Source organism: Calidris pugnax, unplaced genomic scaffold (genome assembly GCF_001431845.1).
Source record: "Calidris pugnax isolate Ruff unplaced genomic scaffold, ASM143184v1 scaffold407, whole genome shotgun sequence".
In the NCBI taxonomy this organism is placed as follows: domain Eukaryota; kingdom Metazoa; phylum Chordata; class Aves; order Charadriiformes; family Scolopacidae; genus Calidris; species Calidris pugnax.
Window position 1 is genome coordinate 1,301,053 of NW_015091179.1, and position 24,373 is coordinate 1,325,425.

Consider the following 24,373-nt stretch of genomic DNA (forward strand, 5'->3'; position numbering starts at 1 on the left):
CCTCAAAACGTGTTTCAGTGCCTTTGCTGAAATTTAGTTAGTTATGGCCAATTGGGAGTTTTCCTTAGACTTTTAATAAAAGGCTTTTCTTAGCTACCAGTCAAATTGCTCCTTATGGCCACTCCTGGCCATGCTCACCAGCTCTGGGCCAGTGTAAGGTGTATTGGGTAAGCAGACAGGGACTTTGCTGGTGAAGAAACCATTGCTTTTCCAAAACTGGAGTGCCTGGGGGAAGAGGAGATGGAAAGAGGAATGCAGTGCTAGTTGTTCAATCTAACCCTGTCTTTTGCCTGCTAGAGTGTCCGGGTGGCTCTCAAAATCCCTGCAATGGCCATGGGACATGCTTGGATGGTTTGCATCAAAATGGGACCTGCATCTGCAAGGTCAGTGCATGATTTATTCTGAGGGTCATTGATTTTGTCAGAGGGAGTTGTATAGTGTCTGGGCAGACACTTGGATGAAGGCTGACCTTCTGCCTGAAGGATCATTTGCAGCTTCTTTCATTCCAGCATCAGTGTCTGTGGTTTTCCTGGAGGATTGGTGTGTTTGGCAACCACACTAAGACAGTGTTGGTGAGGGTATGGAGCTGTGAAGGATCTCTAGGGTGAAATGAAGAAAGAATTGCATGGATTTAACCCTCTGATAAGTTGAAATAATCAGTATCTGTCTGTGGCTGCAATAAGCCCTGAGATACTTAGCTCTAAATGAGCTGCGTCTTTTCCAGACTTGGGCGATATACTTCCCAAATTGGTTCTGCACCTTGGCAGGCAGATCCTCCCTCTCTCATGAAAAGCAAGAGAAATCAAAAAGATAATTTAGGGCAGATGTTTGGTTTTTTCTTCACAGCTCCAGACTTAGTACAACAGAAGCTTAAACAGTTCCTGTGCATTTGAATCGTACAGAGCAGTGTTTCTAAAACTTTTAGCTTAATGGATCAGTGTCAGACTTGAAACTTTCTCTTGTGAACTGTATGTTTGTACAGCATCTTTAATTAACAGAGTTATGAAGGGATAAGCTAAAATCCTACCTTCGGGCCCTTCTTTGAGAAAGTTACTTTTGGACTTAACTCAAAGACACTTTATATCAATTAAAATATATGATAAAGTTTCCCAGGACCTGTGAAATCAATGTCAAAAGTACCATTGGCATTAGTGAATTCCAAATTCCTTTTTCAGAGAGATCTCAGAAGCCAGCTGGCACGTTCCTGTCTGGGATCAGGACATTGTTTCCTCAATGCCCACCGGAGTTTTGTTGGTGTTTTCCATGCCCTCTGTGGGTCGGCTTACGCTGTGATCTTCTCTGCCATGGGGGCTGGTTGATACTACTAGACCACTGAACAGATCAGTTTTCTTCACTGTGTTGCTTCAGTTGTTTGAACTATAACAATGTGTGAAATAGTGCAATTATGTAGAAAAATAACATCTGGGATGTTTTGGGGCTCTTCTAGGAGCAATACAGTGGGTTTGCCTGCCAGGATTGTCGAGATGAAAATCGTTTTGGCCCAGACTGTCAGTCAGGTAAGGATGAGTAATTCAGGAGAAAGCTCCACAAAAATACCTGAGAGCAGGGAAAGAGGAGGTGGGAAGCTGGGTGAAGAAGGGTGCTGGAGGGGAGGAAGGAATGCCAGCTGGCAGTGTTTAGTAGCAGGTGTCTTGGCATTTTGTGCCCTTTTCCGCTCTCCCATTAGACAAACGATTCTCAGTCTTTCACTCAAATCAGTCCATTTTTCATATTATACATCTCCTTTCCCCTTTACCAGGGCTATCCCAGTTTCTCCTCTCTTTTTAGGCAGTCTGTTACCTACATCCCTGAAGTGACCCATACTCACTTCCCAGCTGTTTTCCAGACTCCCGTAATTGCCCCACTTGTCTCCCAGCTTCTTCCTTGTTGCCCGCCTTACAAAACTAATACAGACAGTTCTGCTTCTCATGTATGGCATTTTTGGAAGTGATTTATGACCAGTGCAGCCTGGCTGTTGAAGCACCCCTTTTTGTCCAGCTCCTGGTTCCCTTGTACCCACACAGCTGAGACCTTGGTGGTTGTGCCCACACAATGACGCCAGTGGTGGGATCACAAATGTGGTAGGCTCTTATAACACTGCCTCCTTCCACATTGGCTGCAGGAGACTCAGAGGAGTGGGAAGTCAAAACATGTGCCTGAAAAGCTGGTCTAGATCTTGCATTCAGGGCTGCTCTTACAGGGCTCGCTCTGTCTTTTTGAGCCCATGACATGAAGTTTTCCCTCTGTAAGCTCAGACTGGCATGGCCTTATTTGTAAAGGAGCCACATTTGCTGTGGATTATTGGTGGGAAATCAGCGTGCTAAGTCCCAGGGCAGTTGGCCAATGTATGCCTGGAGCCCTCTGCACTGCCTGGTAGCTAAAGGTCAGTTTTGTCTGGACTTTCCTTGCAGTGTGTGACTGTGTGCACGGGGAATGCAACAGTGGCGTCACTGGGAATGGAAGCTGCACGTGCTATGGAGGCTACACTGGCCCCAGGTGTGACCAAGGTAAATACACTGGTAGCTGCAGAAGGGCTGTTAGAACTAAACTATGATATGGGCTTGGATGCATGTGTTCCAAAAGGAGCTGGAGGGCAATGAATAGCTTTGGAATGTAGAGGGAAGGTGATGTGAGTGCTGGAGATCTAGACAGAGGGGAAAGCTGGGGTCTGCTCCCCACTCCATGACAGTGGCTGAGATGTACCATCTCCTTGTGCCTATGTTCTTTCTCTGGAAACCAGATAGATCCTTTCTTCTCTCTAAGCCTTATGGGACCTGACTACTTAGGCTGCCAGTGATTTAGGGAAGTCCACACTGCTTGTATCCCTTGGCTTTTGTTCCAGCCTGGGGCCTCTGGAACCATATTTGCCCTCATTTCCAGATATTTTGTAAGGTAAGTTGTGCCCTGCATGCTCAAAGGGAAACTGTCTTTGCCGTGTGATTCCAGAGCTTCCCCTTTGCAAAGGCGTGACATGCGAGGCCAACAGCGAATGTGTGGTAAGGAATGGGACAGCCATGTGTGACTGCAAGCCGGGCTACAGAAAAAGTGGGAGCACTTGCCAAGGTGAGAAACTTCTCTGTGACTCTAAATGGCCCCGTTTGGAAAAATCTCATTGCACTAGTATCTCCAGCTGAATTTGATCTATGAAGACAGGCTGAGGAAGCTGGGATTGTTCAGCCTGGAGAAGAGAAGGCTCCAGGGAGACCTTATAGTGGCCTTTCAATACCTGAAGGATGCCTATAGAAGAGCTGGGGAGGGACTCTTTGCCAGGAGGTGTAATGATAGGACAAGGGGAAACGGTTTTAAATTGGAAGAAAAAAGATTCAGATTAGATCTCAGGAATAAATTTTTTATTATGAGGGTGGTGAGACGCTGGAACAGGTTGCCCAGGGAAGTTGTGGATGCCCCATCCCTGGAAGTGTTCAAGGCCAGGCTGGATGTGGCCTTGAGCAACCTGCTCTAGTGGGAGGTGTCCCTGCCCATGGCAGGGGGGTTGGAACTCAATGATCTTTGAGGTCCCTTCCAACCCTAACCATTTTATGATTCTATGATCACTGTGAATACAATACCACTTCACTGCAGAGGCTTAAGAACCTGGTTTTTAGGAATGTCTTTAAGATTAAGGACTGAGTTTTTGGCTTTTCTCTCCTTTTTGGTCCTGAAAGCAAGAAATTAAGTAGAGTTGCAGGTTCCATCCAGCACTCCTTTTTAAATATGTACTGAATAATATATGGGTGATATTGGTGAATCTCTACTGATTTAAATAATAAGGCTTGTAATTGGAAGATTTCATCACTGATTTCAAATTTAAGTTTGTGAATTGTTTTTGTTAAGAGAAGGTCAATAAGATGCATGTGATTAGTTAGCTATAGATAGCTTTATTTTCACTGGCTTTTTGCAGTTTTTGCTGACTTTCATATATCCTCAGATGTGATGGAAATTTAGAAGTAAATCCAAGCATCCTCTGTGTCTTACACTTCTGTTACTGAAGTAACATGAAGAATGTGTTATACAAATTCCTCAGATTAAAAAATCCAAAACAACTGCTGTCTTGAAATGATTTTATTATTCTGGGAAATTCTAAAAGTTCACTAGTATAAATTCCTTATACTCAATTCTTTCCAGGCCTTTTGCATGCCACTATGATGTAGAAAATGCTGTTTTGAAAACAGAAACTTGGTTACTCTCACCTCTCATCTCTTTAATTGAAGCTCAGAATCCTTGTGCTGCTTCTCCATGCTCACCCTTCGCTGTGTGTAAGGTTCTTGGACCACGAAAATATCAATGTACCTGCAAAGAAGGATTTCAAGGAGATGGGAAGATTTGCCAGCCCATAAACCCTTGTGTTGACAGCAATGGAGGCTGCCCAGAAAACTCTACAATTTGTGTTTACAGACGTCCAGGAGAGGTAAGGGCAATGACAACACATCAGCAACCTGTAAGGGTGTGAAAAATGGTCAGGTGAGAAATTCTTCAAGTGACTTCACCATTGTGTTGGTCAAATCTGCTCTCCTCACCTTAGATTTTACAAAGGGAAACCAGACAGGTCTTTTGTAGGGTGACTTATTGGGTACAAAATGATGAATGCAGCTTTATAATCAGTGTGTTGCCTTCCCTTAGGCATCTTGTGTTTGCAAACCTGGGATGAGCAGGAGACCTCCTTCGTCTGAGTGTTTGGCATTTCCCAATGATTGTCGGCAGTATTTCTGCGACGTGACTTCCACGTGTGAAATTAATTCCCAGGGGAATCCTACGTAAGCCAGTTTAAAGATTGCTATTAAAGAAGTTTATTCTGCAGCTAGAACAGAAACTGAGTTTGGATGAGGTGAATTTTGAAGAAACTGAGACCTAACTGAGGAGAATGGGTCAGAGTCACCTTTTTGAGACGATCCTGTTTGTAAGAAGCCCATTGAAAGTAAAGAGTTTTACATCAGTCATTGTAAATTCTGACATGTGGGTCACAAGATGCTTTAAATCTGGGGCAGCAGTCTTCTGTGGTGTGAAATGGAGGTGGTAGTAATAGGATATTATCAGTTAATACTCGGTCTTTAAAAGGGAGATGTGTGATTGTTTGCTCACATTTGCGCACATTTGACTCTGAGGGCTAAGCCTTTGGCTCTCCTCCCACTCAGGCCTGTAAGCAAGAGATGAATTAGGGTTGCAGATTGACAGGGAAGGGGAAAATTGAGGGAAGAAACACCAGACCTCATTTAGTCCTCTGGAGCAAAACACCTAGAAGTTGATACCCATTAGATGGGCAATATTGCCCGATCAAGGATCATTTTTGCATAATGGCCTCCCAACACCTGAGAAAGCTTCACTGAAGATTTTGTGTGTTACCAAAAGAAGGTGGAGCTTCTCTGAGAGACTGAAGAGGGAAAGAGCAGTCTCATCTCCTTGACCCTTCCTTCTCCAGTGCTGCTAAAACTGTTAATATCCACCTGCTCATTGCGTGCTCCAGGCCAGAGCCGAAACACGGTGGCTTCCCTTTCTGCAGATACGCTAGCAAAGTGCAGGACACGGTGTTCAGCACAGTCCCTGCCTTCATATATCTGTTCCCAAGCAGCTGGCACTCAGCCCTCTGAGGCTGGAGTAATGTCAAATTCCTCCCCTGTGTCACATGTGTCTGCATCTCCGAAACAGAAAGAGCAGAGCTGATACTTGGACAAAACCCAAACGGGAAAAAACATGGTTATCGGCCAGTGATCTTAAGTAGTCTCTGAGTAATGACTATAAGTCCGTGTGAATCAGGACGGAGATTTTCTCATGTAGATAAGCTTTTCTGGGAAAGTCATTAGTCTGTCTGGGGCACTCATTAAGTCTAAGATGAACCGTAGCTAACTGATGTGCTTGAGCTGGCACTTCTCATTGAAGCTGAGGGGTCACATGGGAGCTGTTTGCTAGATTTTCACTTAGTGTGTGATTTTTACACATTACATCAAATTTTCAAATGCTGTAATTACTGGTACTGACTGAATATCTAATTAGAAAGGTGTCAATAAATACATTGTGGCTATCCGAACTCTAGAGCAGACAATCCTTATGTTGGTTGTATCTGAGAAAGCGTCTTCACTTTCTTTGGGTAGGTCCAAACTTTCTTGCACTGCAGAAGTTTGCATCATTTTTCTTGTCACTTAGTTTAGGCAGAAGTTACTAAACTCCTAGCTGGGATTTGTCTTTCAGGTACAGATACTGACATGTTGTTCTACTCACATTTGTTGAATGTGTTGCAAACTGTTTTTTAATGGTTTGTTATGTTTTATTCTTGTCTCTCAGCTGTGTGTGTAAAGAAGGGGAGATTGGAGATGGGAGAAGTTGCTATAAAGATGTCTTGAGTGAGATAAATCAGCATAATTCACGAGGACGGTTTGCTAGGAAATTAAACGTCGCCAGTAAACTGTTTGGTAAATGTTTTTTGATTTTGTTTGTGTCAGAAAGGGCTAAAAGCCTTTCAGCACAATAGGTCTATTTCGCAGTGTATGGCCAGAAGCTGCAAAATTAAACATATCACATCTCTGAACTCATATTACCAGTTCTGGATTATGAATTGAGGAGACTGTTTCAGAGATCTCTGCGGATTAGGTATGAGGTATTTGACAGTCCTGGTGAAGGACATACTGTATCTGCAGAAGGAAGAAAATATGCTTTGGAGGTGTGATTCAAACCCATTTGTATCAAACCACCGGTGTGCTTCCACCTGCAGTATCTATGTTGAAGGCTCAGCAGTCTTTCAGCTGTTCCTGAGTTTTCTAGTGGTGATGTTTGAGGCTGCTGTGCCATGGGTCCTCTGCTTAGTGGAACACCTACTAAACCCTTAAGCAGCTTCCTTGCCAGTCCATACATGAGTGGCTATTATAGAGATTAAAAGGCTTTATTCTATGTACCGTGGTACTTTCTGAGTGAGGAATTGCTTTGCAAAGAATAGAAGACTCTTTTAGAACTCATGTACTGTAAGTATCAGGAGCAGTATCTGCAAAAGTTAATTTTTGCCTCACTGTAATCCAAGGAAAGAATGAGAACCCTTTAGCTCATGTTGAAGCATGTTACATTAGCTATCTTCTCCAACTTGTCCTCTGCACAGTCTTCTCTATCTCCACTAACTTGACAGAAGCATAGAGATAGGGCTCAAAGCTCAGCTTCGCTTTTGTGAATATGCCTCCCTGCTATATATCAGTGTTGCCAACACTCTTTTTTTGCATATGTTTTCCATAACGATTTGTGCTATGGGCAACTGCATGAAGATCTCTGGGTTCCCTCTATGCAGTGGGACTTCATGCCTAATGACCTTTGTTGATGTGGATTTTGTTGATGGGCCATTGACAATTGAGTGAAAAATGACAGCTGTGGGTTCATAGCAGCTTCTCGAGAAGTATTTAGTCTCAGTAAATCCTGATGACACTCAAAAATTAGTTGCTTCAAGGGGAAGATAGAGGACATTTGGCCCAAGAATAAGGTAGTAAGCATGTGGGAACAATATTATAATGAATATTCTGCAGATTTCAGCAGTGACTTAAAGCGGTCCAAAGTCACCACCAATCCTTCAGAAATCTTGTGGGCAAGTGCTTAAAACTAATAGCAACCAAGCTGGACTGTGATAGCAATACCAAACTCTCTCTGGTTCCTTGTAAACACATACTAGTTATTTGCATCGGGTTGAAAATGTGTAGATTTAATTGTGCTGTTAACAAGATGAATAATTATTGCTGGAGTTAAACCATATGCCAAGTAACTACTTCATGTTGCCACTCTTTTTACAGCTTCTGGTTGCTCAACGTTGCTGACTAAATACGGGCCTTTGACAGTCTTTGTACCATCCCTTCTTCCGATTCATGATAAAATGGAATTTAATGTAAGTTTTCTTGGTTTTAGCAAATTTTTGCTGTTTTAGGATTCTTTCCTGCCCGAGTTCTGCAGCTTGTAAAAACTGATTGACACATGAGAGAGGAACTTTGGAAGGCAGTATTTATAGAAGCAATCTCTTGGGAAGACTGTTCATTGTCTGGTTATGTTGCAATCTTATAGAGGATGTTACATCCATTGTATTATTTTTAAAACCTCTATCTCTATTTTGATAGAATTTGTTTGTTTTTTATGTCAGGAAGTCTAAGGTTTTCTGCCCATTCTTCATTTAAAGCTCAAACATCCTGTATGTGACTGTTCTCAAAACTTTAGGTAGCTTTTCACTACTTGAGGGTGAGGTTTTCAAAAGGGACTGAGATTTGCATCAAAGTATTGGATTTTGGGCCTATCACCCTAGATGTGGGTATGATGTCAACTTCTTGAGAAGAGCTCATTTTATTATTGAGGACAGCAAAGATGGCAGGGCTGGACAAAACTGCTGAGAGAGCCGGAATGAGAGTTTGAGAATTCTAGGCTTCAGCAAGTAGGTCCTGCAGGTCATATTATTTATTTAATTTTTAATTAATTGTGGGGTTTTGCAGTAGCTTTTGCACAGTTAAGCCCACAACCAGGCTATCCATCATTAGGATGAGACAGTATATAAGCCATTTTCTTAGTATCATCACACACGAGCTACAAAGGCAGCTCATGCAGTAGGGATTTTAATTGCATGCTAGGTAAGGTGCTTATTGTGTTTCAGGTGGCACCCAGCTTGCAGGGATGAGAAGGTAAATGTCTTAAAAATAACCCTGACCAACCCCATTTGAACATTACTTTTCCAACTGATTTAGAAATATCATTCCTTTGCTTGATAGCAAAGCTATCTATGCAGCAGCAGTAACTCACATAGAGTCTAGGGAGCAACTCCTAACCTATAAATGCCAAGGACATTAGCTGTCTCCTGCTGCCTTGTTGAGCAGAGGTTTCCACTAACCGAAGTTGGGCCCTATGCCTAGGTCATCATGGTAGCTTCTGGATTCATAGAAAATACATCGGGAAAGGCCCCTGAATTATCTAGTCTACCTGTTCTCACAAAAACCAGTTCTGCCTTTATCATTATTGATAGAGGACTGTTTTAAAAAAATCACCAGTGATGGAAAGCCTAGAAAAGAAAGGAAAAAACTAAATGTAAATTCAGCAGCTGAGACCACTTACATGATCCAACCTAAACAAAGATTTCATATGGGGAGCTTCAGCAAGTTTTATAATCTGGAGCATGCAAAGATAGTTTTTAAATTGTCCAAGTCCAATAGGTTTCTGTCCCAGGGATTCCTTTCGAGTCACTTGCAGGTTAATCAGTCTCCCTGTGCTTGAATGTGTGCATAAACAGAAACAGAAGATTTGCCACAGTGCTAGTCAGTGAACCAAAATGAAGAGGGAAGCTCCATCTTGTATTCTCTCTGTCTGTTAGCTGTCAGAAAGGTAATATCATGACTCTCTCAGTAAATGAGGTTTTTGAGCTAAGAATTTCTCTCTGTGTGTTAGCTGTCAGAAAGGTAATGTCATGACTCTCTCAGTAAATGAGGTTTTTGAAAGAACATGTCATTTATCTTTTTTATGTAATCTTTATTCCCCAAAGGATACCACTGCTGCAGATTTATGCAGAATGCACATTGTTCCTGGTCTGCATTTAATAGAAGACATGATAAAAGCCAAGACTCTGTGGACCCTGTCAGGACATCAGCTGACATTCAGTAGCCAGGTAAAGATGTCCTGAACTGAAGTCCTGGACCGCTGCTTTCATGTAGGACAGACTGGAATTTGACCTTGGTGTACTTTCTTAACCAGAAACCCTTTTTCTCTAATCAGCCTATCCGCTATAAGAACAAAAAGCTCCTTTGTGGAGTGGTTTAAGACCAGACACCCCAAGCAACCACTTCTCGTGTCTTGCAGACAACCAATTAACCAGAATCTGACTTCTAAGCTTGTGAACGGTCTTTGCTTTGTCTATGTATTCTGAAGAATTCCCTACACCGTTAGCAGCTACAATATCCCTGTGGCTGACATGAAAGAGGCAGCAAAGTCTCTCTTCACACGGAATGCTTCTCCTTGGAGATCATGTGCGTTGACATAGCCACACGCTGAATATTTTATCTTGCAGTATCCCTTTTCCTCTTTTTCTATTTTATTTTTCTTAGTCATCCTATCAAAGAGTTTTTTGTCATTATATTCTGATATGGAAGGCTTTTTTCCCTTTTCCCTTTTTCAGTTGACTCATATTTTCCAGCATCCACTGTTCTCTCTCCATCCTGCACTTTTCCTGCATGCATGCTCACAGCTGGCCAAGGGAGAGCGGTATGTTTCCTCTCTGAGGATCCAGCCTTGGCCTTTAGGTCTAGGTCATAATATGTGCACCCTGCATGCATCAAAAGGACAAAGTGCTATTTGGAGCCAGGGAATCCGAACTGAGCTTGTCAATGCTCCTTTTAAATTTCTTTCCTGTTTGTTTACTCAGGAGTCTTTTGATCTGGGAAGTCTGCCCTCCCCTTCCTTTGTTTCAGCCAGAATCCTCAGTGATGTGAACTGAAGTTCAGAGCAGTTCAAGAAACACACATGGTGAAATGAAAAGCACGGGGAAGTTGTGCTTGCCCGAACTCGTGTTACGGCTGTAGCACCAATACCCTGCTGCTTAGTTTGTAGGTTTCCCTTGGAACAGCTCCAAACGCCAAGCCTCAGTGCATGGTTGAATGCAATATGGAAGGACCAGATATGTGGCTTTTAATTCAGTGAGGCTGACTGGTTTGGCTTTGTTATGAAGACTCCTTGTTGGCATTATGAGCCAATAAAAATTGCAGTCAAAGCTGTTCCAGGATTGCCTCCAAATTCTCTGCACCTTGCCTCTCTCCTTGTACTTGGCAGGCTGATGCAGTTGCTTGACGGTCAGTGCACCTCTTTGTGATCCAGAGCTGGGATCGAGCATAGTTCACACTCAGACAAACTTAATTCTAGAGCTGACTGTCCCAGATTAGGTCTTCTTTTTGTGATGACTTGAAAGTATCCCTCAGGATCAAAATATTACCCGAACTCAAGTCGAGGTAGTATGTTTGATTTGCACCTAGGCCACTCCTTAAATTTACTTTTTTCAGAGTGACTCTGGTCGTGCCTTCACCTTGCTGACCCAGAGGTGGAGAGCACCGAAAGGAACAATGATTTATAGATCTATTGTGATAACACAGATATATCACAAGGAAATAACCTTTTATTATTATCCAGATGTCCTTTAAATCGTTTCGATACCAAGACGTGCCAGGGGAACTGTACAATGTTTTGCAACCAAACCTACCAGCATCCAATGGCATCATGCATATTGTTAACACCCTAAGGAGAAAAACCAGCACTGACAACCTCAGAAACCCACAGGTACGCAGACATTTGTATTTCTTCTGTTTTATTGGACAGCAGAATAAACACTTAAAAAAAAAAATGTTTTCATCATTAAACTTCCAAATCAACGAGGCTATTTGTTTTGTTTTCAGCTCCTGTTAGGTGCTATTATGTCAGCATGCCATTTAAAGTAGCTGATAGCACTGCATAAGCCAGATACAGACCTCACAATGATGCTTTTACAGTGCTTGGATGAGTGGGTCCAGTCTTTTTTCAGCGGTGCCCAGTGACAGAACAAGAGGAAGTGGGCACAAACTTGAATAGAAGAAGTTCCACCTAAACAGGAGGAGGAACTTCTTTACTTTGAGGGTGGCAGAGCATTGGAATGGACTGCCCAGGGAGGTGGTGGAGTCTGCATCTCTGGAGACATTCAAACCTGCCTGGACATGTTCCTGTGCACCCTGCTCTGGGTGACCCTGCTCTGGCAGGGGGTTGGACTAGATGATCTCCAGAAGTCCCTTCCAACCCCATATCATTCTGTGATTCTGTAAGATCACTACCTTCATAGCAAATTAGGTCTTTTTTCAGTTGTATCTTACAGGATAAATATTTAAAAAGCATTTTTCACATAAAAATCAAATGAAGATTTTTCTTTAATCAGTCTGCACTGCATTTTTAATTTATAATCAAAAAGTTCTCTTTGCATTAACAATATGTAAAATGAGGAAAAATAGTCATATAGGTTTGCATATAGAGATGGGAGAGCAGCTCCACTGTCTACCAGCCCAGAATTGATTTGTTTATGACTGGAAGTAGTGTGTCTCTGGTTTTAATGATAGTGAGCAGTTGCCTCTTCATTTAATTTAATCTGCAGATAGGAATAGGAAAACAAGTGCATGGTACCTTGGAAAATCTGGTTTGTTGTGCATGGGAAGGAGTTTGTGCCTAAGTTCTTTTTTGTATCTTCTTGCAGAAAACCATTGGTGAGATCCTTGCTTCAATGGAGATCTTCAGTAGATTTGAAACTATACTGGAGGTAAGCATGTTTGTGTCTCCCCCAGGAAGGTGTGACATCCATATTTTGAATAACATTTAAATACATCTCAGTGGTTTGGCTTTCTTTCTGGATGCTTTTTTTCTGTGTCATATTTTGTGTATTTTATATAAGCAAATGTAATGGAAACAATCAGAGTTTTCACATCTATAGGAGATCTGGCACAAGCAGCAAGCATGCATGCCACTTTCCCATCAGCTTCCCCACCTCTCCTTCCTCTCTCCCTTGGAGAGTTTGTTCTCCAAAGCACGTTTAGCTCTTGACCACTGTCAGGACAATGAGTGAAGGTTTCATGACTGCCCATGCCAAGCTGGATTGTAGCTTCCTAGTTTTGGGGTGCAGATTTCTAAATAAAATCAGTCCTCAAGTTAAAAACCCTTGAGGCTGCTGCCCAGGATTCATTCAGTTAGTATTTTAATAAGGACAGGCTGATTTTTCTTTTACCTCCATCAGAATTGTCTGGATCTGCTCTAGCATTGCTCACAACAATCCTGGCCTGCCCGTTCTCAACTCTGTGGCTGTTAATTGCTTACAAAATTCACTAAATGCAATTGTGATTATAAACTTGATTCTCTTTTTCTTCTCTTCAGGCAAAAAGATACAGTTTTAGTCTCTGTATGTGTACTTGTGTGTTTAAGGCATGCAGGGAGCATTAGCCCAGTACTCCCTTGTTCACATTAGCTGTGTTCACACCAGTGGCTTCATTTTCTGTGCTATGTTTTTGTGGCGTTTATGCCTCCGTTATATTACATACCTGTCCTTGGTGTCCATTTGCCCCTTGTATATGTTTGCTTTTCAATAGCTTGGCCTCTAGTGGGTTGCTTAGAGTATCCTTTCCCTTCCTGATAGATGACCCTCACTAACTCATGCTAGATCCATGATGAAATCTTCTATTGTTTTTGCAGAACTGCGGCCTGCCTGCAATACTGGATGGACCAGGGCCCTTTACTGTGTTTGTACCCAGCAATGATGGTGTGGATAAATTGAGAGATGGAAGGCTCATTTATCTTTTCACAGAGGTAAGAGCTCATAGTACTTCAAGACATCCTGAGCTGTGTTGCATGGGCTGTGCTGGAGTGGCTTGTGCAATGTATCTGATCGTTGCTGAAAGTTGTTCTTCCTGGAGAGGACTGAAGCATATCTCTGTTTCTGTAGGGCTTTGGGAGAGCAGTGAATGCTGATGGACCCTGCAATGAGGGATATGATTAGCTAGATTGTTTAAATCTGATGTTTGGCTTTCTTTTCTCACACTGGCTTTAGGTAGGGGAAAATGAAGGAACTTATTTGTCAAGTGAATTCATGGCTATAGTACATTCGCATTGTCTGTTGTTGGTTAAAAGAAAATGCAGTTGCCTCTTCTTTTAAGCATTGAACCTCCTAAGCATTGAAAGGGTATCTAATTTTTATGTTGTCTTCTTTCCTTAGGGCATAAATAAGCTCCAGGAACTTGTGAAACATCATATCTACACTTCAGCAGCGGTAAGACTGCTCTAATTCCAGATAATTAGGATCCTTTAGGCCAGTATGTTATCAATTGTGTTGTTTGGCATAGAGGTTGGAGTGTCCATGACTTCAGCTGCTAGTTCTTGAACTTTTCCCAGAGGAGCAGAGATGTGATTCAGGATCTGATGAGGCAAAATGTTTACCATGAAAGTGGCTGCCAAAAGGGGGACAGCTTGAGCTCTTCCACTATGGAACTCTGAATTTCCTGGGAGTGATGGTGCTCCTTATTTGGGTGGTCTTTACGATGAACGTATTGTCCAGCAGAGTTTGCTGCAGGCAGATGATCTCTTGTTATCACTTTAATTTGTTAAACTTTCAGTTAGGAGTGTATCTTAATTATGAGCTCTCCAGCCTACAGTTTCCCTAAAACACTAATAGCAGCAACACAAAAGTTACAGCCAAGTGAAGAATTGGTCCAAACTTTCTGCTCCTTTTCCTCTCCCATTGGGCTCCACTAGTGGCTGAAATTAAAGATGGAGAACTGGTGCAAGTGAGCCTGTGATCTGACCCAGTACTGCCAGTTCTTGCACCAACATTGCTGTGCACTGTAATGGCACAGCAAATAAAATTGATAGAGTGCATCAACAAGACATTTTCCCTTATACAATGAACAAGAGAAATGTTTATAATTAGACAGGAAACCTGTGGAAGAAGTGAATACTCAACCATTGTGGTTCAATGTCATATCCTTCATTAAGAAATAAGAACATTATTCCCATTCTTTAGGGAGGAGCAAATGTCAGTCCTTGTCATTTTCTAATTCCAACAGAGAAAATGAGCAGCACTTTGACAAAAGGGGAAAATGTAATTTTGTTTGCAATTGCTTAATAACAACCTGGTAACAAGCTGAGCTACTGTTTAATATCCTGTTGGGCACAAAAGTAACAATTGTCTTGGTCCTCAGAACTTATCAAATCATTAGGTGTCTAAGTAGAGTAGCTGCAGCTTACATTTTTTCTGCCTTTAGAAATAAGCTTATTCATAAAGTCAAAATATGTTCTCTATTATGCTTCTGGTTGAGCTTTCATTGTTTATTGAATATGCCCTGGAAAATCCTCTTATTAGTCTGACCCTACTTGCAGCTGTATTAGTAATAGACATTATTAGGGAGACCTGATTTCAGCTGTGTTGGAATGAACACCTTGTGTTCCTTACTCAAGGAATGAAAACCAAGGCTGCTGCCACTGGCACCGCTGTGTTTGTGGCATTTCAAACAATTCACACCAAGTCCTGGATTCCCCTCTGACCCACTATTTGCATTTAAGGTATTTAATGAAATGTAGATGTTAAGTCCCCTTTAGAAGGTTTCTTAAGTGGTGGGAGTCATGGAAGGATTCTGAAGCTGTACTGAAATGATGCTGCTTTTTCATGGTTTTGTTTCAGGTGACTGTAGAGCAACTGATAATGATGCCACACATTGTCACTATGGCTAACCAGATACTTACCATCAACATCAGTGCAGATGTAAGTATGAATCAAAATCCTTTTGGACCAACCCTCCTGTGCTGGGAGAAAGTCTGGATGTGGTTCTGAACAATGTGGTTTCAGCCCATCTCTGCTTCCTTCTCTGCTTAAAAAACTAGACTTATGTAAGGTCAATGAACTAGTTTGCTTCTTACCCAACCTGTGATTCGACTAAAAAGCTGGACCATGTGTGTGGTTGCACTTCATATTGTGTACCATCTGTTTCCTACCTTGGCTTTATGTAGTTGATACATTCTAATGGGGTAAAATGCTAATAAATTATTTGTGTTTCTGCATCAGGGAAGAATTCTGATGGATGAATCAGGGATCCCCTTAAAAATGAGAGACATTGTGGCATCAAATGGTATTATTCATACCTTGGACGGCATCTTCATCCCTCCTTCAATAATTCCCATTTTGCCTCACAGATGCAATGAAGAGCAACATAAAATTGTGACGGTAAGTCAGCTTCTCCCCTTCTCACACTAGCGGTTGCTGTAGACCCCACACTCAACTGGAGGGGCAAAAACAGGCCATGTAAGGAGTTGGAAGGGACCTCTAGAGATCATCTGGTCCAACTTCCCTGCTAAAGCAGGAACGCCTAGAGCACATTACTCAGGACTGCATCCAGGCGGGTCTTGAAGGTCTCCAGAGAAGGGGACTCCACGACCTCCCTGTGCAGGCTGTTCCAGTGCTCTGTCACCCTCATCCTAAAGAATTTTTTTCTCATATTTGAATGGAACTTTCTGTGTTCCAGCTTGAGCCCATTGCCCCTTGTCCTATCGCTGGAAACCACAGAAACATTTGGGGAATGTGTTCTTTCTGAGAGGTCCCCTGATGTGAACTTAGGCAGTATCAGCACTCTCAGTGTTTCTTCTGCTAGCACTTGGCATTGCTTTGCTGGCAATTAGCAAATGTTCCTTGTACGCTGTTTTTTCCTTGCACCCATCCCACCTTTCAGAAGAACATTTGCCTTGTCATAAGGCTTTCTGTGATCTTCTTCACACCATAGCTGCTAACTCAGCTGACAATGCTTTGTAGCCATTGCTGTCAGCATTGGTGTCCTGTAGTCTGGATGGGAAACAGTTACTCAGGAGCAGGAGCTACAAATGTTATGTGATATTCTCACATGAACAGTTTTGTATACCTTATTTTAGGCGCTTGCTCCCCAATTTGATAATTGGTAGGTTACTGAATTAAAAAGATGAAGCTCAGAGTAGGCAAGAGGTGCCTGATTTGGAGCGACACAGTTAATCCCAAGTGGCCAGAGGGTCCACATAACTTGCTCTTTTAGTGAGGTCTGCTGCATGGATGCTCAGAGTGTTTTCCAGCATAGCTGTGTGTCTAGTGGCTGATACACTCGCAGGACGGAGACAGACATGTTGTGATGTTTTGGAATATACTGTGAGCAGTAGCACTGTAGCATTCTTGGCATGGGAAATGGGTTCCTTTGAGAAGATTAAGTTTTCCCATCTTGTTTCCTTACCAGGGCTCTTGTGTGGATTGTGAGAACCTCAACAACAGTGTTTGCCCACCTGGCAGCAGAGAAATGGTAAATATTTGTGATTATTTCAGTAGTTTCTTCTTTGCATGGTGACACAGAGACACGCTGATAGTTTCTAACTCAAGCCACTTTCAAATAAATAGAGAGCTTGAAAGGCAACCAGTAGGGAGACTTGATAGAGGTTACATGCTCCCCACATATCTATGGTCTGTGATCCCAGACTGTCACCCACTAACTGCTCTGTGCCATTTCTTATTCTGAAATCTGTTTGCTGAATCAATGGAGAGAGTTGTGAGACAGACTGGGCTAAATGAAATTGTAGACTTTTAGCACTTCTTCTCTGCCTTGGGCAGAGCTTTCCTGCTTGCATGCTGAGTCTGCCAGCTCCTCCAGACTGCCAGAACCAAGCCTGATCCCACTAGTGCCATCCAGTACTACCACTGCCTATATCATGGCCAGAGAATCACAAAAAGCTCTGCACTGCAGAAAGGGGGAAACAGTTTGTTCTTGGCCTGTGCTCCCTGTTGATTCAGGGATGAACAGCACAAGCTGAAGGTGGAGTAGGTGGGAGAGGCTGCGTGCTGCTGTTTGAGTTATCCCATGCTGAGTTTAGCAGAACAGCAAGTTCCAGGAAATTCCCATGTGAAGGCCAGGCCCAAGATGTTGTTTGTGAAAGCCAGAGAAGTGTTCACCACTATTAACTGTTGGGTGTCTTTTGAGATATCTGACTCTCAGGAGAACTTGCTGATGCTGTCTCGGCAAGAATGTCTGAAGTATAGCTTTGCAAAATCACTAGTTATTCATCTTTCTCTCTGATTGAGACAGGTGAAGCCAGAATCATCTGGGGACAATTCTGCCCCTGCTTAATTCCATCACTGAGAATTGTTCAAAGAGTATTTGCAGTCCTTTCCCATTTCTCTCACTCACTCCATCTCACCTCCCTCCTTCTTTTTCTTCCCCTTCCTCACACTCTCATTCTTTCTCTTACTCCCGCTCTACCTCATTCTCCCTCCCTCCTGCCTTTCCCCTCATCTCCCTTCACTTTCCTCCCCTCTTTCTTACCCTCTGTTTCTCCCCCCTGCCTTTTTTTCTCCCTTGTCTCTTCCCCTTCCCACCCCACCCCACTTTCCCTGCCCTCTGCCCCTACTCTCACTCTCTCCCTTATCGTAGACACTATTACTAGAACAAAAGGGCAGCACCTTGGCTCAGTCTTAGGACTGCTGGGAGTGAGAGGAAGGCACCATGTGCCTTTTTTCATGATAGGCATACCATAACGGTATCTTGCTCACCTTGGCTCCTCTGTGAACTTCCTCAGCTCAGAGATAGGCATAGTTGCTCTCCACAGCAAAAAGACTGGAGAGGAAGGTTACAGTGCTGATGACTTGTTTTGTTTGTACAGGAACCAACACTCTACCCAAAAGAATGTGTCTACGTCCACGATCCAAAAGGCCTGAACGTCAAGAAGAAGGGGTGTGCCAGGTACTGCAATCAAACCGTCATGGTGAGTGTGATGGAAGACATTCCCTTTGAAAGGAGCTCAGTGTTGCTCTTCCTCATTCATCAAGAAGAGCTCTGATTCCATTAAGCTGAGAGAGGGTTGGATGGGAGCAAAACAAAAGCTGTCCTGTGCAAAGGGCTGTCCCCAGGACCATCACATGAACTGGCTACCTGCTTTCTCTTTGGCAAACACAGAGAGAACACTGGGTACTAACCTGTTGCAAATGTTAGAAAGCAGCATAGTTAAACCTGAATACAATAAATAAATAAAATAAAGCACACCAGTTACAACCAGCCAAGCTGGGGGAAGCTATGAGACAAATGGTGCAGTGGTATCTGTGGCAACTCTGAGAGTTGCCCTGGTTTTAGCATTTCTCCCAACAGAAGCTGAGCACAGGGAAAGTGCCATAAGCTGTGAAGTGATTGCATCCTGTTTATGAAACATTGTCAGATGGGTCAGGAAAGTCGCTCTTACAGAGTTTATGGACCTCATGTTTGTCTGCAGCTCCTGAGCTCTCACAGTGCCAACTATATGGAATGATTTGTGGCTGTTTCATTAAATACTGTTGATTGTTTGTGTTGTTATTGTTCTTCCATTGTTCAGTCATCACAAGGCCTGCAATCCAGGAATGCAATCCTCAGCAAGGGTAGAGCAGGAGTGAGTGGGCCAGCACTATTAAAGAAATAAAAGCTCATAGAAAACGTAAACCCTATTTGTTGAAGTCAGAGAGAGAGCAGAAAGTAGTAATTTATTCTGAGAAGAATAGGCTGTGAGCAGAAAGAGGGGTATTGTGGAAAAATAATTTAAGTGCAGGAGCTCCTAGAAACACAGATGCCAAATGAGACAGTCCATTTCAGTTCATGGCAGAGAGGAGGACCAGGATTTCAGAATTATGAGGATAGGATGACTTCAGACAAGTCTTGTTAAGTCATGTCATACCTTACCAATTTTACTTTTGTTTCAGAAACCTGGTTGCTGCAAAGGATTCTTTGGTCCGGACTGCATGCCATGCCCTGGGGGATTTTCCAGTCCATGCTATGGCCGGGGAAATGTAAGTGTGAAAAATGCTGCTGTGTTGCAATGAGCAGTTGATACAGCGTGGTTACAGCAGTTGATACAGAATGTAGTCGTAGGTAAGTGCAATTGAGAATGTGTGCTCCAGCGCTAAGCCCACAGGGGTGTCAGCAGAAGATCCAGGGACAATGACACATTTCAGTGGGTTTTCTATCTTGAGCTCTAATGTGAATCATGTCATGGCTGTTGGGCACAGCTCTGGCTATATGGGATTTTGTATTACTACCACCACTCTTCACAGTCCTGTTTTTTACTGCAAGTATCAAAGTGCCTTTGATAGATATCAATGCCTTGGCTTTTCCTTGGTTCCCTGAGTTTCAATCACTTTGGTTTTCTTTTTTGTTTTCCTTCCAGTGCAGCGATGGCATACAAGGGAATGGCAACTGCCACTGCTTTGAAGGTTTCAAAGGAGTAGCCTGCCACATCTGTTCAAACCCAAATAAGCATGGCGAGAACTGTGATGAAGGTTGGTAATTTTGATAGAGAGACTAGAGGAAAATGTAGGGCAAGGATATAGTGCAGGTTCCTGTGTTCCTGTGTCCTGGATTCCTCTGGCAAGACCGGTGTCACAGAAGGAGTGATAGAATTGTCATCAGGTGTGGAGGAATGGCTGTGTGAAAAGGGGCGCAACTTAATTGTGATGAGCAACCCAGTCTTTGATGTAGATAAAGGCCTGGAGGTGACCGTGAACTCTCCTGGGAAAAGCAGAAGTAAGAAGAAGTAGTTACTTGATAGATAAGATAAACGGGACCGCGTCCAGAAGATGAGAGAATGTTGCTGCGCGTGGACAAGGGGTCTGCACCAATTGTGTGAGCGCTCTAGTCGCGTGAACAGAGATTGTAAGCCAATCGTATAGCTGTCGCTAGCGCGTGCTCTGCTTGCCTGTCTATATATACTTTGTAAAAACTTGAATAAAGGAGAACGATCATACTCACATTGAGGTTACATCGTTACTCCGGGTCCACCTCCCACTCCCACAATCAGGGGTGTTCTTTCAGACAACAGTGGAGAAAACATGGCTGATATGACAGTGGTGGGTGGGAGTCTTGGAAACATCAGCCAAGTTTAGGTGTGGGACATTGATTTAGATCTGCTAGGAAGGAAAAGACAGTTGACAAAGACCTTGAGCTTGATAACCTGTCCTTACAGCTTATAAAAAACACAGACCCAGGCAATCACAGGATCTATTCTCATTCTGTTTTGAATCATGATGGATGTCTCTCAGCAGATGTCCCTCTGTCAAGAACAAATGGGATGATCATTTGGTGTCACAAGAGGTTGTGAAGGACAGTTGGGAATCTACAAAATGCCATCACTGTGGTGGATTCTGGACTTTTTGTAGTTACTGATCTTACTTCATGCATTTGACAGATTGTGGCTGTGTCCATGGTGTCTGTGACAACAGGCCTGGCAGTGGTGGCGTGTGTCAGTCCTGGTCCTGTAAGGAAGGCTATAGCGGGAAATTCTGTGACAAGACATCCAAGAACTGTGGCCCAGATGGGCTGTCCCAGTACTGCCACCAAAACGCTGTCTGCAGCCTCAATGACACAGCAAGGTCAGTCTTTCTGGCACACACATTCAGTTGGGCACAGTGTCATCGTACAGGCACACAGTGGTTTCTGAACCTGCCAGCCCTGTAATCGTGTATATATTTCTGCGTACTTAGTGCACAAGAATGTTTGAGTAATGTAACCAACCTGCTAGAAATCAAAGTCAAGTTCTTGCCTGCTTGAGAAGCTCAAACTGCCTTTTTGCTCCCTGCTGGCTTTCAGAAGGAGCTGCTCTATCTGTTTCCCTTTTGTGCTTATACTTTTAAGGTGCATCTGTATGGATGGATACGAAGGTGATGGCTTTTCCTGCCAGCCCATTGACCTGTGCCGTCAGCCAGAACGAGGAGGCTGTTCGCAGAATGTAAGTGGGGTCAGGCTCTCAAAGCGTGGAGAATCAGCTCGTATCAATCAGAGCAGAGATCCAGGACTCCTGGGACTGTTAGACATTTCATGTGCTAATTTTCCCTGGCTGTAAGATGATGGGGTAGAATAACAGGTAGCTTGACACAGTCATTGTAAGGATGTTAATCATTTGGGTTGGTGCCATAATGTAACACCCCAGGGAGAGTTTGGATGGTTTGGACGAGATATTTTGGCAGCTACAGAGATTAGCTGTACAGATAATTTTTGGTTTGTATTGATTTTTCCCTCAAGCTCTTCTAATGTGTGATAGTTTCTTTGTTGCTGTGTTCAGGCTGTAGCTTAGCTGTGAGCTCCAGCTCATATTTCTAGTAACCATCAACTCTACATTATTATCCCTTCAATGCTACATTATTACCCTTAGTATAGAACTCTGGTGCTTTATGATGAGAATTACTGCCAAATGGTCAGACCTTATCATAATTTAGACCCCTCAGTGAGAGGAACACATTGGGCCGTGTAGAAGGAAATAGGATGGCACAAAGTACCAAAGTAGGTCTTTCCTGAGAAAGATCTTCCTCTACCCTCCATCACTGATTCCATCCCACGTGTGCAGGCAGGAGATTGTGCTCCTCCTCTTCAGGGAATATTTCTTCTGTACTGAAAAAGCTTTACAGGGTGGTAGAGAATGCCCTGGTAGTTCTGAGCCACCCTAGACACAAGTGTCTGCCCCTCTGAAAACACTAAATGTTTCCAGAAACACTTTATTACGAAGTTGGCTAGGACTTCTTCTGGAGAAGATGCTTCCACTCCCCAATCCCAGTGCTGGAATCAGAGTTGGTCGTTCAGAAGCTCTCTACAGTCTGATGAAGGAGATTTGTTGCTGTATTTTTACTGCGTTCCCTCCCTTCTTCTGCTGAGTGTAATTCTTTTTCTCCCCCTTCTCCCGTAGGCCCTGTGCACCAGTACAGGCCCCGGCACCGCCACCTGCCAGTGCAACACAGGCTGGACCGGGGACGGGAAGGCCTGCGTGGCTATCGACAACTGCATGCTGGAGAGCAGAGGGAACTGTCACATCAATGCCGACTGCGTTTATATTGGCCCTGGCCAGGTATGATTAATGCTAAGCAGTCTAATTAAGCAGACTTAACATTTCCTAAGCTGCTCTGAGATGGCCTGGGATTGCCGGAGGTAGAAATTGGGCTGGTCAGCAGCAAAGCCTGCTTGTCTGCTGACAGAAACACCAGCTGCACCTAAAAGCACAGTGTGCTTGCATGAGCTGAGATGCACTGATGGGTTTGAGGCTGCTGCTCTGCTCTGAAACTTTTATGCAGCAAAGGGAAGAGACTACTCTCCATAATACTGCTTGGCATAAGGCATCAGTTGCTGTGTCCTTCTTGTTCCCAGATCACAGCATTTTCTCTGGGAAGTGCTAAAATATACAGAAAAGCACATACAGCTGGACAGTCAGGCATCTTGAGGTGGGAGGAAGGCACACAGGAGAGGTGGCTTCTCAGGGTGCTGCTTCTCAAGATGCTTCTCTCCACTGAGCTGCTTCTCAAGATGCTTCTCTCCACTGAGCCAGGGCAGCATTGGACACGGTGCTGAGAAAAGGTGCCAAATCTTCAGCAGATTTTAGTGAGGGGAGAGGTGCAAGCACTCTCCTAGCCATCTTGAAAGCAGAAAGCTTTCTCTTTCTCCCATTCACTAAGTCTGTGACATTCCCTCAAACGCTAGAAATAAAGATGGAAACCATCATCTTCAAGTGACCCTCCCACAGCCAAGCAGTGCAAGGGATCAATGCACTTGAGTAAGCAGGCAGTATGCGTGCTGTCATAGAGAATGGTGCCCTGCTAAGGAAATATCTCCACATTTCCAGGTCTTGAGGGCCAGGAAGAAAACTTGGGATGATAAATTAAGAATAGTTTTGCTGCCTTAGGCCTTTTTTTGGTAACAAATGAGGACACTCTGACAGGTCTATAAAATTGAAATGTCTCTTTCTTGCAGAGCAAGTGTGTCTGCAAGAAGGGTTATGCTGGTGATGGCCACAACTGTGATGCAATCAACCCATGCCTCATGGACAACGGTGGCTGCCATGACTTGGTGAGTAGCTAAAGTGCTGTCCCAAGCCTGACATGGCAGTGGAGGTTCCTCTGCTCCCTGACAGAGGTTTTGCAGCCACAGCATCAAGATAATTGCAAGAATTTACATTACATTATCTCATTGGCATGCCACTGAGGTGTTGTAAAGTTTTGGTCTTTAATTTACCCAGGTAGATCCTCTGATTTTTGTGAGTTCACACAACCAAAGCCATCACCTAGGCTTTGCTGCATGAAGTATAAATTCAGTGCCACCATAAAGGCAACAGGAGGAAGGTGCTTGTGTGTTCTCCTTTAGCCCAGACCATGGGAGGCCAGAATGCAATTCCTAGGTAGGTGTAGCACTGCATAACCAGTGTTTGCTCTCTAATTTCTCCTTTTCTTGTATTTGCAGGCTACGTGTGTACCCCTTGGAGGAGGAGAGAGATCCTGTGCTTGCCCTCAAGGCTTCATGGGGGATGGCATGACATGCTATGGGGATATTCTAAAAGTGAGTAAAAAGTAAACATCTGATGTCATCTTGAGACTGGAGAGAAGTGGCTCTGCATTTACTTTCCTTTTCTCTGTTAGCTGAGTTGACTCCCTCTCCCAGCACCAGCCTGACAGCAGAGCACATGTGTCCGTCTGCCCAAGGCCACAGAGACAGAACTGATGCCAAGACCAATGTGTTCATTAAACCATTGGCAGTAATTTCTAAGCTGCTTCACCCCTCTCTGTTCTCAGCAATAAGTCATCTTTTTGTTGTTTTTCTGGTCAGAGCTGCTAGGCTCATTTTCTGTCACTAGAAAAGTCAAATGCCATTGTGGATTCAATGTAACCCTCCTGTTGTTTCTGTTTGGAAGGAGCTGGCCAGGAATTCCCACTTCGCAGGCTTCTACCACTGGCTTCAGGTAAGAAAAGCCATGGGATGCCCATATGGGTAAGTTTTGTAGAAGTGGAGTGTCTGTGAACACTGCTGTTAGAGAAGGAGCAGCTCTGTTTATCTTCTCCATTAGAGGAGAACAAAACAACAGCAAAGGAGAAATCGTTAGGAGATTTTGAAAG

General features: G+C 43.5%; 1 protein-coding gene across 1 annotated transcript in view; it reads left to right on the forward strand.

Moving 5' to 3' along the window:
* The window catches only part of STAB1 (stabilin 1), a 58,778-nt gene that overhangs the window by 8,326 nt on the left and 26,079 nt on the right, over positions 1-24,373 (forward strand). The window contains exons 4-28 of the mRNA XM_014959408.1: positions 298-383; positions 1,448-1,517; positions 2,412-2,507; positions 2,947-3,063; positions 4,212-4,408; positions 4,621-4,754; positions 6,277-6,404; positions 7,758-7,849; positions 9,479-9,601; positions 11,113-11,259; positions 12,197-12,259; positions 13,183-13,296; positions 13,703-13,756; positions 15,164-15,244; positions 15,545-15,703; positions 16,734-16,796; positions 18,148-18,249; positions 19,211-19,297; positions 19,675-19,786; positions 20,692-20,875; positions 21,138-21,231; positions 22,183-22,341; positions 23,238-23,333; positions 23,724-23,819; positions 24,172-24,219. Coding sequence (XP_014814894.1) covers positions 298-383; positions 1,448-1,517; positions 2,412-2,507; positions 2,947-3,063; positions 4,212-4,408; positions 4,621-4,754; positions 6,277-6,404; positions 7,758-7,849; positions 9,479-9,601; positions 11,113-11,259; positions 12,197-12,259; positions 13,183-13,296; positions 13,703-13,756; positions 15,164-15,244; positions 15,545-15,703; positions 16,734-16,796; positions 18,148-18,249; positions 19,211-19,297; positions 19,675-19,786; positions 20,692-20,875; positions 21,138-21,231; positions 22,183-22,341; positions 23,238-23,333; positions 23,724-23,819; positions 24,172-24,219 — 2,702 coding nt within the window. The remainder of the gene's footprint in view (positions 1-297; positions 384-1,447; positions 1,518-2,411; positions 2,508-2,946; positions 3,064-4,211; positions 4,409-4,620; positions 4,755-6,276; positions 6,405-7,757; positions 7,850-9,478; positions 9,602-11,112; positions 11,260-12,196; positions 12,260-13,182; positions 13,297-13,702; positions 13,757-15,163; positions 15,245-15,544; positions 15,704-16,733; positions 16,797-18,147; positions 18,250-19,210; positions 19,298-19,674; positions 19,787-20,691; positions 20,876-21,137; positions 21,232-22,182; positions 22,342-23,237; positions 23,334-23,723; positions 23,820-24,171; positions 24,220-24,373) is intronic.